This window comes from Capricornis sumatraensis, chromosome 5 (genome assembly GCF_032405125.1).
Source record: "Capricornis sumatraensis isolate serow.1 chromosome 5, serow.2, whole genome shotgun sequence".
NCBI lineage: Eukaryota > Metazoa > Chordata > Mammalia > Artiodactyla > Bovidae > Capricornis > Capricornis sumatraensis.
Window position 1 is genome coordinate 49,618,393 of NC_091073.1, and position 17,836 is coordinate 49,636,228.

The 17,836-nt window shown below is 40.4% G+C and overlaps 1 protein-coding gene across 2 annotated transcripts in view; it reads right to left on the reverse strand.

Annotated features, from left to right (window-relative positions):
- Positions 1 to 17,836, reverse strand: part of RELN (reelin) — a 536,845-nt gene that overhangs the window by 89,680 nt on the left and 429,329 nt on the right. For both annotated transcript variants that reach the window (XM_068972809.1, XM_068972810.1), the window contains exons 29-31: positions 11,994 to 12,151; positions 10,592 to 10,799; positions 9,364 to 9,440 (exon numbers count right to left, since the gene is read on the reverse strand). In XM_068972809.1, the coding sequence (XP_068828910.1) occupies positions 9,364 to 9,440; positions 10,592 to 10,799; positions 11,994 to 12,151 (443 nt within the window). The remainder of the gene's footprint in view (positions 1 to 9,363; positions 9,441 to 10,591; positions 10,800 to 11,993; positions 12,152 to 17,836) is intronic.

Here is a 17,836-nt window from a genome sequence, read left to right on the forward strand (position 1 = left end):
AAAATATATATTCTATTTGATGGGAAGGGCAGAGGGCGTTCTTGGCATCTAATTGCCTATTCCATAACTGTTCCTAAGACTGGCACTGTGTATTCAAAATTATGACTGGGGATACTGAAGTGCTATCTGAATATTCACATAAATTATGTCTAGTAAATTTGTGTTTGTTATATTAATTTTATTATAGCTCAATCTTTCTAGTAGTAGTAGTGAAAGTCGCTCAGTCGGGTCCGATTCTTTGTGACTCCATGGACTCTAACTTGCCTCTTGCCAGGCTCCCCTGTCCATGGAATTCTCCAGGCAAAATACTGGAGTGGGTTGCCATTTCCTGCTCCAGGGGATCTTCCCAATCCAAGGATTGAACCAGGATCTCCTGCATTGTAGGTGGATTCTTTACCATCTGAGCTACAATGCCATGTTCCCTCAGTCTTTCTGGAAAAATAATCCATGGTTCATATAATATCTTTTTAGTTTCCTCATTATTAACTAAACAGAATATCTCAATCCTTGTGTTGTACTGCATAGCAAAGAGTTTAGTAAAATTGTTTTAAGAAATAATATGATAAAATATAGAACTAAAAGAATGCCTTTTAAGGTTAATTGATATTACATGGAATTATCGTCACTACATCTGACAAGGGGTGGTGTCAGGAATAATAAAGTTTAACATCCAAAAGAAATCTCAAGAGAATTAATGCTACCATATTTAAAATAGAAGAAATCATTGTGTTTGATGAGAGAATAAAAACAGCTCAAAGAATAGGAACTCTGTGGGTAGACACTATGTTGTGTATAGGTGTAGACATGGGCAGCTGGAGCTTTAGTGGGTGGAAGTCAGATCCATGTGTTGCAGAAGGGAGAGAACCACATTAAAGTTCCTGAAGAAAATTGAAGGGAGGCTCGTTCTCATCTTTATTCTAATCAAGGTGAGGAGTGTCTGACAAAACTCCAGTCTCTAACCCTTGTTGCTTGCTCAAAATATAGTTTTCTTGTGGACATTAATTTGTTTGATATACTTGATATTTTTAACACGAGAGAGAACAAGTGAGAATGAATAAAATAATTTCGACAGTTATCTGGGAAGACCTATTTGGAAAGTAGATATGGTATGAAAAATAAGGCATCACAAGACTAAAATCTCACTGGCGGTCCTTTAGCACCTTCTGCTCAAAGTCTGGTCCAAGGATCAGCACCTGCATCATCTGGGAACAGGTTCCACCTGTGAAGTTTTTAAAACATCTCCACAAACTATTTGACACTCCTCCCATCAAAAAGTGAAGCTTAATTTGCCTCTTTTTCAGAGTGGCTAGACCTAGTAACTTGCTACTGTTACACAGAGTATGGAGAAGAGACACTGTGTGACTTCTGAGATGAGGCCATAAGAGGCGTTTGTGCTCTCTTCCCTCTCTCTCTCTCCCGGTAAAGACACACAAAGAGCCTGTGGACAAGTTCACTGAAAGAAACGGGTCTCTTGCCAACAGCCAGATAAGTGAGCATCTTGGAAAGAGATCCTGCAGCCCTGGTTGGTTCTTCAGATGAATGCACTGCTCCTGGCTTTTACTTTGTGTGCAACCTCAGGAGAGATCCTGTGCCAGAACCTGCATTCCTGACTCACAGAAACTAGAAGATAACAGACGTTGCCTTAGTCCACTCAGTTGGGAATAATTTGTTATGCAGCATACCACCCCAGTCCTATTGAAACAGAATCTGCATTTTAAAGCCTCCCAAAGGATTCTAACAGAAGAAGATATTAAGAAGAGACGGCAAAAATACACAGAAGAACTATACAGAAAAAGATCTTCAAGACCCAGATAATCATGATAGTGTGATCACTCACCTAGAGCCAGACATCCTGGAATGCGAAGTCAAGTGGGCCTTAGGAAGCATCACTACGAACAAAGATAGTGGAGGTGATGGAATTCCAGTTGAGCTATTTCAAATCCTAAAAGATGATGCTGTGAAAGTGCTGTACTCAATATGCCAGCAAGTTTGGAAAACTCAGCAGTGGCCACAGGACTGGAAAAGGTCAGTTTTCATTCCAATCCAAAAGAAAGTCAATGTCAAAGAATGCTCAAACTATCACGCAATTGCACTCATCTCACACTCTAGCAAAGTAATACTCAAAATTAAACAAAGTAATACCAGGCTTCAACAGTACATGAACCGTGAACTTCCAGATGTTCAAGCTAGATTTATAAAAGGCAGAGGAACCAGAGATCAAATTGTCAACATCTGTTGGATCATCAAAAAAGCAAGAGATTTACAGAAAAATATCTACTTCTGTTTTATTGACTACACTAAAGCCTTTGACTGTGTGTATCTCAACAAACTGTGGAAAATTCTTAAAGAAATGGGAATACCAGACCACCTGACCTGCCTTTTGAGAAATCTGTATGCAGGTCAAGAGCAACAGTTAGAACTGGACACGGAATAATAGACTGCTTCCAAGTAGGAAAAGGAGTGTGTCAAGGCTGCACATTGTCACCCTGCTTATTTAATTTATATGCAGAGTATATCATGAGAAATGCTGGACTGGATGAAGCACAAGCTGGACTCAAGACTGCCGGGAGAAATATCAATAACCTCAGATATGCAGATAACATCACCCTTATGGCAGAAAGCGAAGAACTAAAAAGCCTCTAGATGAAAGTGAAAGAGGAGAGTGAAAAAGTTGGCTTAAAGCTCAACGTTCAGAAAACGAAGATCATTGCATCTGGTCTCATACTTTCATGGCATCTGGTCCCATACTTCATGGCAAATAAATGGGGAAATAGTGGAAACAGTGACAGACTTTATTTTGGGGGGCTCCAAAATCACTGCAGATGTTGACTGTAGCCATGAAATTAAAAGACACTTGCTCCTTGGAAGAAAAGTTATGACCAACCTAGACAGTTTATTAAAAAAAAGAGACATTACTTTGCCAACAAAGGCCCATCTAGTCAAGGCTATGGATTTTCCAGTAGTCATGTACGGATGTGAGAGTTGGACTATAAAGAAGGCTGAGTGCTGAAGAATTAATGCTTTTGAAATGTGGTGTTGGAGAAGACTCTTGAGAGTCCCTTGGACAGCAAGAAGATTCAGCCAGTCCATCCTAAAGGAAATCAGTCCTGAATATTCATCGGAAGGACTGATGCTGAAACTCCAATACTTTGGCCACCTGATGTGAAGGATGACTCATTTGAAAAGACCCTCATGCTGGGAAAGATTGAAGGTGGGAGGAGAAGGGGATGACAGGATGAGATGGTTGGATGGTATCATCGACTCAGTGGACATAAGTTTGAGTAAATTCTGGTAGTTGGTGATTGACAGGGAGGCCTGGCACGCTGCAGTCTATGGTGTCGCAAAGAGTCGGACACGACTGAGCAACTGAACTGAACGGAACTGAAAGGATTCAGATGTATATGAGCATATGACAATTATGGCTCAAGTGGTCTGTGCTCCAGTGGGTTTCTGCCTGCTGCTTTTCTCCACATTAGCTGTTTCAGGACTGTCACATACACCTGCAGGCAACTGCAAGATCTGCAGAGAGGAGGCCCCCAATTCTTCAGGTCAATAGAATGCCTCTCATGTAAGTATGAAAGAATGGAGAAATGCAAGAAAGGGAAACAGCAGTATCTCTATCTATCTATTTTTTATCAATCTCTGGGCCTCTTTTTCTTGGGCTCCAAAATCACTGCAGATGGTGATTGTAGCCATGAAATGAAAAAACACTTGCTTCTTGGAAGAAAAGCTATGACAAACCTAGACAGCCTATTAAAAAACAGACACATTAGTTTGCCAACGAAGGTCCATCTAGTCAAAGCTATGGTTTTTACAGTAGTCATGTATGGATGTGAGAGGTGGACCATAAAGAAGGTTGAGCACTGATGAATTAACGCTTTTGAACTGTGGTGTTGGAGAAGACTCTTGAGAGTCCCTTGGACAGCAAGGAGATCCATCCAGTCCATCCTAAAGGAAATCAGTCCTGAATATTCAATGGAAGAACCTATGTTGAGAAGCCTTGGACAGCAAGGAGACCAAACCAGTCAATACTAAAGGAAATCAACCTTGAATATTCATTGGAAGGACTGATGCTGAAGCTGAAACTCCAATACTTTGGCCACCTGATGCAAAGTACTGACTCAAAAAATACTCTGATTCTGGGAAAGAGTGAAGGCAGGAAGAGAAGGGGACAACAGAGGATGAGATGGTTCAATGGCATCACTGACTCAATGGACATGAGTTTGAGCAAACTCCGGGAGTTGGTGATGAACAGGGAAGCCTGGTGTGCTGCAGTCCATGGTGTCACAGAGTCGGACATGACTGAGTGTCTGAACTGAACTGACCCTCTTTAGCTATGTCATCTAAACACTGTCCATTGGAATAAACCAAGCCATTTCAGCTCAACTACCAAATATTTAAGGAATATAAAACATGCCCCTTTTAAAATGACAACTCCATCCTCATTCTTCCCAGTCTTACTGAAAATAGCCTAATTTTGATTTTAATTCCAAATATGCAAATTGAGGCTTCAGCTTGAGTATGCAGAAAATCTTTACTTTTATCACTGGAAGAGATTTGTTCAAGGATTTAGGCAGATTTACATTTTAACAACCAGTTTTCAATAAAAGGCTGAGAAATGCCTGTGGGATGTAAATTACACAGGCAGCAGTGAGTTCAAGAAAATGGCTCAGGATTGTTGAGAATAAGTTGTGTTCCTAAAGGGAAAAAGTCCCAGAAGGCAGGCAAGAACATTTATAATCAGAGGTTAAAGTAGAGGACAGCTTTAGGTCAGTAAGTGGATGCTTCCCACTATACTCTGGTTAGAGTTTCTTTTTTTCCCTCATATACAAATAGGGGTATGGATTTGTAATTTTTCAGAAGAGTCATGCACATTTGTACATGCACACAGTTGCTTCATGTTCCAACCACTAACTACTTTTAAATAGCAATTCTATCACAAGGTTTAAAGACAACATTCAGGTTCTCCACCTCTCCAGTCAGTAAGCAAGATCCTGGGACAGAACTCCGTCTACCTTTGCATCCCTCAAAGCTCCTGTTTCCATGTGGGTGGAGAATGTGCTCTAGAGATACTCTTGTTTTGAATTACATATTGTTTCTGTAGGGTGATTCTATAAAAATTTAAATCAGGTTATGTCACTGCCTGACCTAAAAGTCTTGAGTTGTTTCCATACAGTGGATTCCAATCCCACCTCTGTTCCATGCCCAGCAAGGCTCTGACTGACCTGGCTCTGTCCCTCTCCTCCTTCTCCCCAGCACTCCTAAACCTTAACGAGCCCCAGGCCATCTGGCCTTCTTTCTGTTCCTCCAACACCACAACTCTTTTCCACCTCATGGCCTTTGCTGTTTCTTCTGACTGGAAAACTTGCCTTAAGCTCTTTCTGTTCTGGTTTCTTTACACCATTAGTGTGTGTGCTCAGTTGTATCTGACTATTTGTGATCCTATGGACTGCAGCCCGTCATAGGAACTGAACTGGACTGCAGCCCACCAGGTTCCTCTGTCCATGGGATTTCCCAGACAAGAATACTGAGGGGGGTGCCATTTGCTCCTCCAGGGGATCTTCCCAACCCAGGTATGGAACCAGTCTCCTGCGTCTCCTGCGTCTCCTGCATTGCTGGCAGATTCTTTACTGCTGAGCTACCAGGGAAGCCTTTTCCTGGTATCTCAGATAGTAAAGAATCTGCCTGCAATGGAGGAGACCCAGGTTCAATCCTCAGGTCAGGAAGGACCCTTAAAGAAGAGAATGACTACCCACTCCAGTATTCTGGCCTGGGAAATCCCATGGAAAGAGGAGCCTGGCGGGCTACAGTCCACGGGGTTGCAAAGAGTCGGACATGACTGAGCAACTAACACTTTCCCCTTTAGATTACATTTTAAATGTCACTTTCTCAGTAAGTCCACTCCCAGGTCACTCTGTTGAAATCAGCATCTTTCCCAGCATAAGTTTACCTTCCATCTCATCAGCTTATTTATTTCTATCTAGCCCATCAATCTAACGTACTGCTCATTTCTTTTATTCTTGATGTTCTGACTCCTCTTACTACAATATAAAAGTTCTCTCAATGGTACCGCTTTTGTCTGCTGTGCTCATTACTGCCACACTGGTTCTTTGCATCCTGCTACATGGCAGTTTGCATTTCTTGTCCCCTTTACCATATGTGCTCTTTCCTTCTGCTACATGGCTGGCAACACCCAGAAGCTACCCAGCAGCTGCTTCATTATCCTGAGTGCTGGATGAGAACCTCAGATGACCCATGAGGAAAATGCAGCACAGAGGACAAATCTTATGTTTTAACCCACAGAGACTGAGAGTTGTCTGTCACTGTAGCATAACCTAGCTCATCAAGACTGATGCATCTGTCTTTTGGTGACACTGTATCCATGAAACCTAGAATAGTGCCTCGCTTAGAGCAGATTCTTAATAAACGCTTGTCAAAGAGACCAGGAAATACAAAATAGTCTTGTACAAGTATCTAGACTGCTGATTCAATGAATAGATGATCTGGATAATTAGTAGACTGTACTGAGATACTTAGAAAAGTCAAGGAAGCTTTCAGTTACTGATGATAAGGCCAAGGACATTTAGAACTAATGAACAGAGCTATCAATAGCTCTACTGACTAACGAGTACTGTAGTGTTTAAGCCAATATGTTTTAGATAGTCATGCCTGAGACAATAAGAAACTTGAACGCTGCAAAATTCTTCACATGCTTTTCATGAGATCAAAGTTTGGAGGAGGATCCATCAGAGAAGCTTATGGATTTTGTGCCAGGAACCAACTCACAGGTAGGGTCCCTTAAGGAATCCTATTATATCTGTATAGCAACTGAAGGCCAACTATGTATACTTGAAGTGTTTTGCATTTCTTTCAGCACTGAATCATGGAGGCAAAAGATGGTGTGGATGTCTGAGAGAATAGGGATCTGGGGAAGGAGAGAGGAATAGGCTCTAGTGGTCTGAATCTCTGCTTGTCCACTTACTGACAGCGTGATCTTGAGTAAGTTATTTGTCCTCCCTGTGCCCCAACATCTACATCTGTAAAATAGGATAAATTATAGTACCTATGGCAAAGGGGTATGATGAGGATTAAGTGCATTAACAGATAGAACACCTGGAACAGTGCCTTGCATATATAACTGCTCAGTAAAAATTAATATCTATTATTACCAACAACTGCTCCTTCTACCCGGAGAAGGCGATGGCACCCCACTCCAGTACTCTTGCCTGGAAAATCCCATGGATGGAGGAGCCTGGTAGGCTGCAGTCCATGGGGTTGCAAAGAATCGGACACGACTGACTTCCCTTTCACTTTTCACTTTCATGCACTAGAGAAGGAAATGGCAGCCCACTCCAGTGTTCTTGCCTGGAGAATCCCAGGGATGGGGGAGCCTGGTGGGCTGCCATCTATGGGGTCACACAGAGTCGGACATGACTGATGCGACTTAGCAGCAGCAGCAGCTCCTTCTATCAAAGGATTTGTTTATGGGCGGGAAGCAGTGTATGATCTGCAATCAGTAATACCCTATGCAAAGAAAATTCCTAGTCCCCTACAGTGCTGAATGTAAAAGTCTCTGCAGTTTTGTTTTCTCCTTGTGTAAAGTTATAAAGGAATGTGTGTGTGTGCTATGTAGCTTTAGTCATGTCTGATTCTTTTTGAGCCTATGGACTGTACCCCGCCAGGATCCTCTGTTCATGGGATTCTCCAGTCAAGAATGGGTTGCCATGCCTCCTCCAGGGGATCTTCCTGACCCAGGGGTCGAACCAAAACCTCTTATGTCTCCTGCATTGGCAGGCGGGTTCTTTACCATTAGCGCCACCTGGGAACTCCTGTAAAGGAACAGGTTTCCCTAAAACAAATATTTCTAGGCTTAAGGATCTGAATGAGGAAACTTAGAGACCAAGGCTCTCTGCAGTTACCCGTTTAGTGATGGAGAGGAGAAGGAATGATTTAGGGTAGTGTATCCATTTACAAAGAATGTTCAAACTACCCCACAATTGTACTCATTTCTCATGCTAGTAAAGTAGTGCTCAAAATTCTCCAAGCTAGGGTTCAACAGTAGTATGTGAACTGAGAACTTCCAGATATTCAAACTGGATTTAGAAAAGGCAGAGGAACCAGAGATCAAATTGTCAGCATCTGTTGGATCATCAAAAAAGCAAGAGAATTCCAGAAAAATATCTACTTCTGCTTCATTGACTATGCTAAAGCCTTTGACTATATGACAACAAAATGCGGAAAATTCTTCAAGCGATGGGAATACCAGACCATGTTAGCTGCCTCTTGAGAAACCTGTATGTAGGTCAACAAGCAACAGTTAGAATCAGACATAGAACAATAGACTGGTTCCAAATTGGGAAAGGAGTATGTCAAGAGTGTATATTGTTACCCTGCTTATTTAACTTATATGCAGAGTATATCATGTGAAATGCCAGGCTGGATGAAGCATAAGCTGGAATCAAGATTGCTGGGAGAAATGTCAATAACCTCAGATATGCAGATGACACCACCCTTATGGCAGAAAGCAAAGAAGAACTAAAGAACCTCTTGATGAAGGTGAAAGAGGAGAGCGAAAAAGTTGGCTTAAAACTCAACATTCAGAAAACAAAGATCATGGTATCCGGTCCCATCATTTCATAGCAAATGGATGGGGAAACAATGGAAATAGTGACAGACTTTATTTTTTTGGGCTCCAAAATCCCTGCAGATGGTGACTGCAGCCATGAAATGAAAAAAATGCTTGCTCCTTGGAAGAAAAGCTATGACAAACCTAGACAGAATATTAAAAAGCAGACACATTACTTTGCTGACAAAGGTCCATCTAATCAAAGTTATGGTTCTTCCAGCAGTCATGTATGGATGTGAGAGTTGGACCAATAAGAAGGTTAAGTGCAGAAGAATTGATGCTTTTGAACTGTGGTGCTGGAGAAGACTCTCAAGAGTCCCTTGGACAGCAAGGAGATCAAACCAGTCAATCTGAAAGGAAATCAACCCTGAATATTCACTGGAAGGACTGATGCTGAAGCTGAAGCTCCAATATTTGGTCACCTGATGCAAAGAGCTGACTCACTAGGAAAGACCCTGATGCTGGGGAAGATTGAAGGCAGGAGGAAAAGGGGATGACAGAGGATGAGATGGTTGGATGGCATCACAGACTCAATGGACATGAGTTTGAGCAAGCTCTCAGAGATGATGAAGGACAGGGAAGCCTGGTGTGCTTCAGTCCATGGGGTCTTGAAGAGTCGGACATGACTGAGGAATTGAACAACAAATCAGTTTACAAAATTTCAGCCAAACTTTGGGAGGAGAAAGAACTACTCTGCTAGTAGTAACTGTAGTTTTTATGGAAATATAGCATCTTACCTTCATTTCTAGCTCTTGGTTTGATGCAGGTAATCCCTGAAGTTTTGCTTCCAATTTGTATATAAAACTGAACGAGTCTGGGGGAAAAAACCCAAAACACCTCAGTTTACTTAAAAACATGAATTCAGAAGACATCTAGCCTTCTGTATTTTGACACAGTAAAAAGTAAAACTCCTGTAATTCTTAGGTTATTTTTAAACACAAAGGGCATATGACAAGCAGAAACTACATAGCTTATATTAAGGCTAATTCCATAACCATTCAGAAAAGTTAATTGATATGACCATTAATTTTATTTTGGAATAATGATTTAAACAAAAGGAAACAATTTAACTTCATTTCCCTGTGACAGTCTGATGCAATTTAATGAAATCACTGAAATGGAATTCCTTTAAATTGAGATGATACTATCCTTGGAAACTCAGGAGGAAAAAATCTAACATTAAAAACTTGAATGTTATATTTATTTAGGGCCAGACAATTACTTCTACTATGGATTTAAACTCAGATGGTTTAATTTTTCACAACTGTCTCTCAATTAGTGTGATGTAATCTATGCCTTAGTCTCTATAAACCAACCTACATGATAGGGTTAGCTGTGAGAAGGACTCAGAAGGAAGAGGAAAGAGACTGAAGGTAGAAAACACATGACACAGAATCCAGATTTTAGTGAGAAGAAGCTCTAAAAGCTTCAAACATTTCTTTAGCTTCCTTTCTTCCAACTGTAAAACTAAAGAAGCATAGTTATATTTTAGGTGTGCTACTATTTCATTTGCCCTTAAAACTAAGCACTTATTTATTGTACCAGTAGGTGTCAGTGTAGGTATTTTAAATTTCTGGAATAGTTTTCAATAAGTGAATACAAATAAACTTAGATAAATGGGGCGCCCCATTTTTGGACACAGAATTCAAAGTTGCAAAAAATTATATTTCTCCTGGCATACATTAAAATTAGTATCAAATAATCTTCATAATAACAGAGAACTTTAGAAAACCAAGCTGACATATATTAGACACACAGGCCTTGATGATGACTGCATGCTGATTAACAAATTAAGAGTACAAGTTTTACAGAATCTATTTTATTATAAAGTTATGCTTCATTTTTATATATCAGAATCTATGTAGAGAAACATTACTATGTGAACTCTGAAAAGAACAGTGTTGTAGGTTAGATCATACAGCAAGGTAAATATGTTCATGGAGAAGCGACCAGTTAACTACTTACCTGATATTCCTGGTGTCCAGAGGGACAGTCCTCGCTTCCCTTTTTCCAGGGCCACTGAAGTAGAGAGACTTGCCATCATTAAGTGTTCCACAGCCCGTTCCAACCTGGCCTCCGGTTATCTTGTACCACAGCGGGCTGAGCTTCCCCTCAAATCTATCGAACATCTCACTGTGATTAGGGACAATAGACACACAGGTTCCTTGTGCAGCTTCCAAGAAAAGAAATACAGAGGAGACAGGTTTTGTTAAAATCATGAAACATTAGCAGGTACATTAGTGTGTGGTCAAAGGAGACATTGCCATAGGTGTTAGGGGAAAGCAATCACATCAAAATTCAAACCTCAAGCATCTGCCTGAAACACAGTCATCACTACTATCATCAAAACAGTATTCTGCTTCTATTATTTTAAATGTTTAAACACAAACACAGAGGGAACCACACAGTCTCATGATTTTCATTAACCAGAGGGTTTGTGTAAACTGAGATACAAGATTTTGTCCACAAACAAAATTTGCTCATTTGTTGTCCTTGTATTAGAGGATCAGTATGGGGAGTTTATCACCCTGAAACTACGAGTGGCAGCGCTCTCTACAGAAGGCCTGTAACAACACATGTTTGTCTTTGGTCACGTGCCAGATGAAGAGCAGAACACTGAAAGGCTGGGAAGGATGCTTTGAAGTTAATTCCAGGAGAAATTCTATAAAAAGATTACGAAGCTTATAATATTTTCTCCCATTTTACTCTTTAATCTCAGCTTCCTTTTTACTTTTGCTTGTAGCAACATCTAAGGGTGATTGTGGTCAAAAAATACTTCTCTTGTTAAGTTTTTGTTTGGCAGTCTTGCATTTATCATTTCATAAGTTGACTTTTACTTTAAATGTATAAAATTACACTGTATAAAAGCAGTGTAAAGAGCACAGGAAGCCTAATGCTTAAGAGTTTGGCTGCCAGGGATTGAAGCTGAGCTCTAGCAACTCTTAGCTGTGTGACCTTGGGACAGTTACTGCGTGTCTTTGTGTCTGTTTCCTCAAGTGTAAACAGGGACAACGACAGTACTGTTACAGGGTTATTTGTTGCATGAATTAAATGAGGTAAAATAAAAAACACCTACTGTAGCACTTGGCATGAAGTAGGGACTCAAGTAATGTTAATTATTATCACTATTATTAGGAAATGAATATACTTAAGGGATGAAATATGTGTTATCATGCTTTTCCTTCTTAGGTAGCTCAAAACTACAAAATATTTCAGCACCTCATTTGCCTAGGTTACAAATTTCTATAATTTGGGGACTTAAGAATAAATACTTAAGAATATATTTCCTTGGAAGAAGTATCATGAAATATAGTACTCAGAGATGAATATTTTACAAACAAATCATCAGACTTGTCTGCAGCCTTACCGGTGTACCCCAGGTCACAGAAACACACCCCTGAAACGCAGTCCCCATGGCCACTGCAGTAACTGGGACAAGGCTCTGATATGTATACACCATCCAAACCAAAAGGAGGCACGTTCTTCTGGGAGCTGCTCTCCTGGATCCATCGGAATCTGGTCTTACTGTTGGGAAAAACAGCACATGTGTTTCTTGTACCAATATCTCATACCAAAGCACTGAAATACAGAACAGTTCAGAAAAACTCGAGAGATATATATTTATTTGGAAGTCATGTTCACTTGACTGGACACTTAACCTTCAAAAGTGTCTCTCTCAAATCTTTCTCAAAACTTCTTGATATTTTCTTCATCATAAATGTTTAAATATCAGGAGGATTTCAGATAAGAAGATTCTGATGGCCAGAAACATAGCTTTTTTTTTTTTCTCGCATATTTTAAGAGAATATTTGGGAATCTTTGAAACCATCAAATAGGATGTACTTTGTTAGGACAAATAAGGGGACTATGGCTCTGCCATTTGCATGATTCTGGTAGGAAAGAATCAAGTTTGTACTGCCTGCTCTGTTCTCACCTGTTGCCTTCCTTGCCTGCTTCACTTCTCATCTTGAAGTCTCCAAGATGCTTATTATACACACTTAGCAGCCACCTGGGCTGCCAGAAAATGCTGGTAACTGCCAACAAACAAAAGAGGGACCTGGTCCCAGAGCTTCAATCCCTGGAACACCAGTGGCCGGGCTACTGCCCAGTCCTATATCCCCCATAAGTTTTGAGGCTGCCAAACTAAAACTTGTCCCAGTTGCTTTCTAATATTTCCAATCCTTTCAACACACCTTGTTTCCTTTCAAATACATGGAAACCCACCTACATCTATAACTTCATAATAAGAAAACATCTCTTCCTTCTCAGTTCTACTAACATTAAAGAAGGACGATAGATTAGACTATCTAAATACCAATTAAATATGCTGCCATTATTTATAGACTTTTGAGTGAATTCAGTCTCTAAGTAAAGAAGAGTAAAGAATCTTAAAGATTAATGAAGATTATCAAAGATAATTGTAGATCAAGATGGTTCCTTTTCTCCTCTATTATTATGAAAATAATATAGCAGTATCAGAGTACATTTCCTTCTGGCTCTTCAAATAACTATGGTAATTTGGCAACACTAAATCATAACTCTGGCTTTTTTCTTCATTATTTTAAATTATCTACATTTGGCAAATTTACAAATGTAGCCAACAATGTTGTTTACTAGGTTTAAAAAGTTTTTCAGTGATTAATTTCTGTTAATGCAAGTCTTAGCACATTTTTCAATGTGTCAAAAGGAAGGTGAATGTATCTTTTATTTCCTTTGAAGTTAATTCAAAATGTATTGGTCTTATTTTTTAAGGCAAAAGAGAACAGAATTGAAGATTAGCAAAACAAAGGAAAACCAAAAAAATGAAAAGAAAAAAGAAAGTACAGTTGTAAAGCGTTAGGAAAATCTTCCCAATGGAGTTATAATATTATTTAGCCTGTGAAGATATTTTTCTTTTCAAAGGAAATAAATGGAATTGGTGAAAAGCATCTTTTGCCAATTGTTTGTAATAAAATGGTAAGGCCTCCGTACCCCTTCCAAAAGATAGGCTGTACATCTGTAATAAAAAAGAAACACTTCGATTCCCTGGTAGAAGTCTTTTTAAATTAAACTCACACTTGCCTTTTCTTTTTAAGTTTCTATAATAGAACCCAGAGAAACATGGATCTATAATTTCTGCCCCTCAGAAAGCAAAATTCCCCTATATCCTGCATGTTCCAGATAAGGTAGTAGAAGATAACACACTCTCTCTTTACTCCAATTGTCATCTTTGTTCAGAGGATGCCTGAGCAACCTGGAGAACCAGTTTCTACCCCTGTCCTTCAGCCTTCCACACTTCAGAAGGTTGTTGGATCTGCCACTTAAACCAGGAAGGTAAGCACCTGTGCATCGGCTTGTCTTGTGATGTGTGGTGGTAGAGGAGACATTGGGCAGAATATTAAGCAGCTGAATTTCTAGCCCTTCCCAGAGATGCTGACTTTCTGCATTCAGCATAGACAGCCAAGAGCAGGCTGAGTGGCTGTATGGTTGGGGATGAGAGTCAGCAGGGAGGTACCAGCACATATTTACCACCACCAATGTCCCTCCTCTGTAGGCAAGAACCAAGAGAATTAACATGAGCACAAACTGTTCCTTTGAGAAAATCAGCTTCCAATTATTTGTAAAAGAACAATGTTCTAGTAACTATTATAAGCATATTGCTTTGTGGCAAAAATAGTTCCAAATTTTAACAATTTTCACTTACAATTCTCAGCTTTCCAACACTGCATTTGGAGATATCTGAGTTTAACATACTGCAGAAGAAACAATAGCTCATTTGCTTGCGTTGAAGCAGTAACATATTTACTATTCTGTAGTAGAGAGCTCTCCATCACAAATGCCATCTCAAGCAAGTTGGATAGTATCCAAACAAACCAGAAAGCCAGATCCTAATGAACAAGATTTTGTCTTCCAAAAGCTGAAGTCTAAGAAAATATTGATAAATTGGAAGCCTCAAAATATTGGCTCAGTTTGTGATAATAAGGGCAGTCTTTTCTTATTTCTCAGATGTGGTTTTACCAACTAGGTGATTCTACTCAGCATCAAACAAACTGCAGTTTCAGATTCAACTCTATATTATCTGGCTTTGGGGTATTACACTAGTATTATGTTTTTTGGCTCCTGATTCTATGGACTACTTTTAAAGCGATATCTTCTAATATCCTAGTATTCTAGTCACTGCAGCAAATATTTACCCCGTTATGCTCCCCAGCTTCATGACATGTTGCACTTGTCTATTTGGAAGAAATAAGGTTGGGCCACAGTTTCAGAAAACCAGAAAAGGTCAGTTTTCATTCCAATCCCAAAGAAAGGCAATGCCAAAGAATGCTCAAACTACTGCACAGTTGCACTCATCTCACACACTAGTAAAGTAATGCTCAAACTTCTCCAAGCCAGGCTTCAGCAATACATGAACCATGAACTTCCAGATGTTCAAACTGGATTTACAAAAGGCAGAGGAACCAGAGATCAAATTGCCAACATCCGTTGGATTATCAAAAAAGCAAGAGAGTTCCAGAAAAACATCTATTTCTGCTTTATTGACTATGCCAAAGCCTTTGACTGTGTGGATCATGACAAACTATAGAAAATTCTTAAAGAAATGGGAATACCAGACCACCTGACCTGCCTCTTGAGAAACCTGTATGCAGGTCAGGAAGTAACAGTTAGAACTGGACATGGAACAACAGACTGGTTCCAAATTGGGAAGGGAGGTATGTCAAGGCTGTATATTGTCACCCTGCTTATTTAAGTTATATGCAGAGTACATCACACGAAAGGCCAGGCTGGATGAAGCACAAGCTGGAATCAAGATTGCTGGGAAAAATGTCAATAACCTCAGATATGCAGATGACACCACCCTTATGGCAGAAAGTGAAGAAGAACTAAAGAGCCTCTTGATGAAGGTGAAAGAGGAGAGTGAAAAAGTTGGCTTAAAGCTCAACATTCAGAAAACTAAGATCATGGCAAATATATGGGGAAGTGGTGGAAACAGTGACAGACTTTATTTTTTGGGGCTCCAAAATCACTGCAGATGTTGACAGTAGCCATGAAATTAAAAGACACTTGCTCCTTGGAAGAAAAGTTATTACCAACCTAGAAAGAATATTAAGAAGCAGAGACATTACTTTGCCAACAAAGGTCTGTCTAGTCAAGGCTATGGTTTTTCCAGTAGTCATGTATGGATATGAGAGTTGGACTATAAAGAAAGCTGAACCCCCCAAAATTGATGCTTTTGAAATGTGGTGTTGGCGAAGACTCTTGAGAGTTCCTTGGACTGCAAGGAGATCCAACCAGTCCATTCTAAAGGAAATCAGTCCTGAGTGTTCATTGGAAAGACTGATGTTGAAGCTGAAACTCCAATACTTTGGCCACCTGATGCGAAGAACTGCCTCATTTGAAAAGACCCTCATGCTGGGAAAGACTGAAGGCTGGAGGAGAAGGGGATGACAGAGGATGAGATGGTTGGATGGCATCACTGACTCAATGGATGTGAGTTTGAGTAAACTCCAGGAGTTGGTGACAGACAGGGAGGCCTGGCGTACTGCAGTCCATGGTGTTGCAAAGAGTCGGACATGACTGAGCAACTGAAGTGAACAGTTTCAGGAAAACATGGGGAGAGAAGGGCAGTGGTGGGGGTGAGGATCACAAGGGCTACCCTGTCACAAGCCCCAGTTTGAGATGGGCAATAAGCAAGATGAAAGGGCTATTTAGCTCCAGAGGCAGATATGTCCTTATGGAAAAGGAAAGAATGTCTCAGAGGATGAAGCCTATAGAGTAGAACAAACAGCTGAGAAGAACAAAGATTAGGGAACTACTCACCAGGAGAAGAACTGTCAAACTTTCTTATCCTGGACATTGCTCGTAGAGAAGGGAACCCTAGTAACAGCTATCTTGTTGCTATGTGCTTCCCATTCTTTTCATTTTCCTGAGTGGGCAGTGTTTATTATGTTGTTATATATATTATTATTATGTTTATCTATCTCATTGCTGTATGTTGGGTAGAGCGTGGGGTGAAGTGAAGTGAAGTGAAGTGAAGTCATTTAGTTGGGTCCAACTCTTTGCAACCCCATGGACAGTAGCCTACCAGGCTCTGCCGTCCATGGGATTTTCCAGGCAAGAATACTGGAGTGGGCTGCCATTTCCTTCTCCAGGGGATCTTCCCAACCCAGGGCCTGAACCCGGGTCTCCTGCATTGCAGACAGACACTTTACCGTCTGAGCCACCAGGGCTGGGGTAGATAACTTTTTTTTTTTTTTTTCCAGTTCCTAGATCTGTGAGTCATATCCAGGGAAACTTGACATGATATAAGTGGCTTAGAGTCTGATGCTATGATGGGACAAGCCTTTGAGGGTCTTGGGAGGAAAGTGAGTGTGTTTTCATGGGGAACAGATGTGAACCATAGGGCTAGGACAAACTATGTTAGGTTGTTATAACAATGCCTGGTAGCTCAGTTGGTAAAGAATCTGCCTGCATTGCATGAGATCCCGGTTTGAATCCTGGGTTGGGAAGATCTTCTGGAGAACAGATAGGCTACCCACTCCAGTATTCTGGCCTAGAGAATTCCATGGGCTGTATAGTCCATGGGGTCACAAAGAGTTGGACACAACTGAGTAACTTTCACTTTCACATGGATCGCACCTCCTTAGGTATATCGTCTGTAAGATTTTTCTGCACTTTCTATCAAAAAGAGGAGTCTGTTTTCTCACTCTCTGTATCTAGACTTGCCTTGTGGCTTGCTTTGACCCCTGATGTTCCAGTAAGATAGGGTCAGGCAGCTTCTACTTTTGTTTTTTTCTAACACTGGAACCACCCAACTGTGGATATTGTTATGAATACTGGGGTGGATACTGGGATGAAAACCGCATAGAAAGAAAGGTCCTACTAATCCCAGACACTAATCAACCTCCCAATTGAAAAAAGCTACATTATAAAGCTTGGTGAGATGAGCAGAAGAACTACCCAATCAATTCCATAAAACCATGAGAAATAATAAGCCACTACTGTCTTAAGCCACTATGTTTTGGAGAGGAATGTTACACAGCAATAGGCAACTGTACAAATATTATCCTAGGCTCTACTGAGGGATATGAAAAAGGACTAGTGATAGTTTTTAAAAAGTAATGCACTTATGCATTCCTGATCATTTTCCTTCCACTGGTTGAGAGTTAACAAGGTCTGGAATAGCTGCCTTGGATCCAGAGATAGAAGTTGTGTGTTCAGAATGGTAGA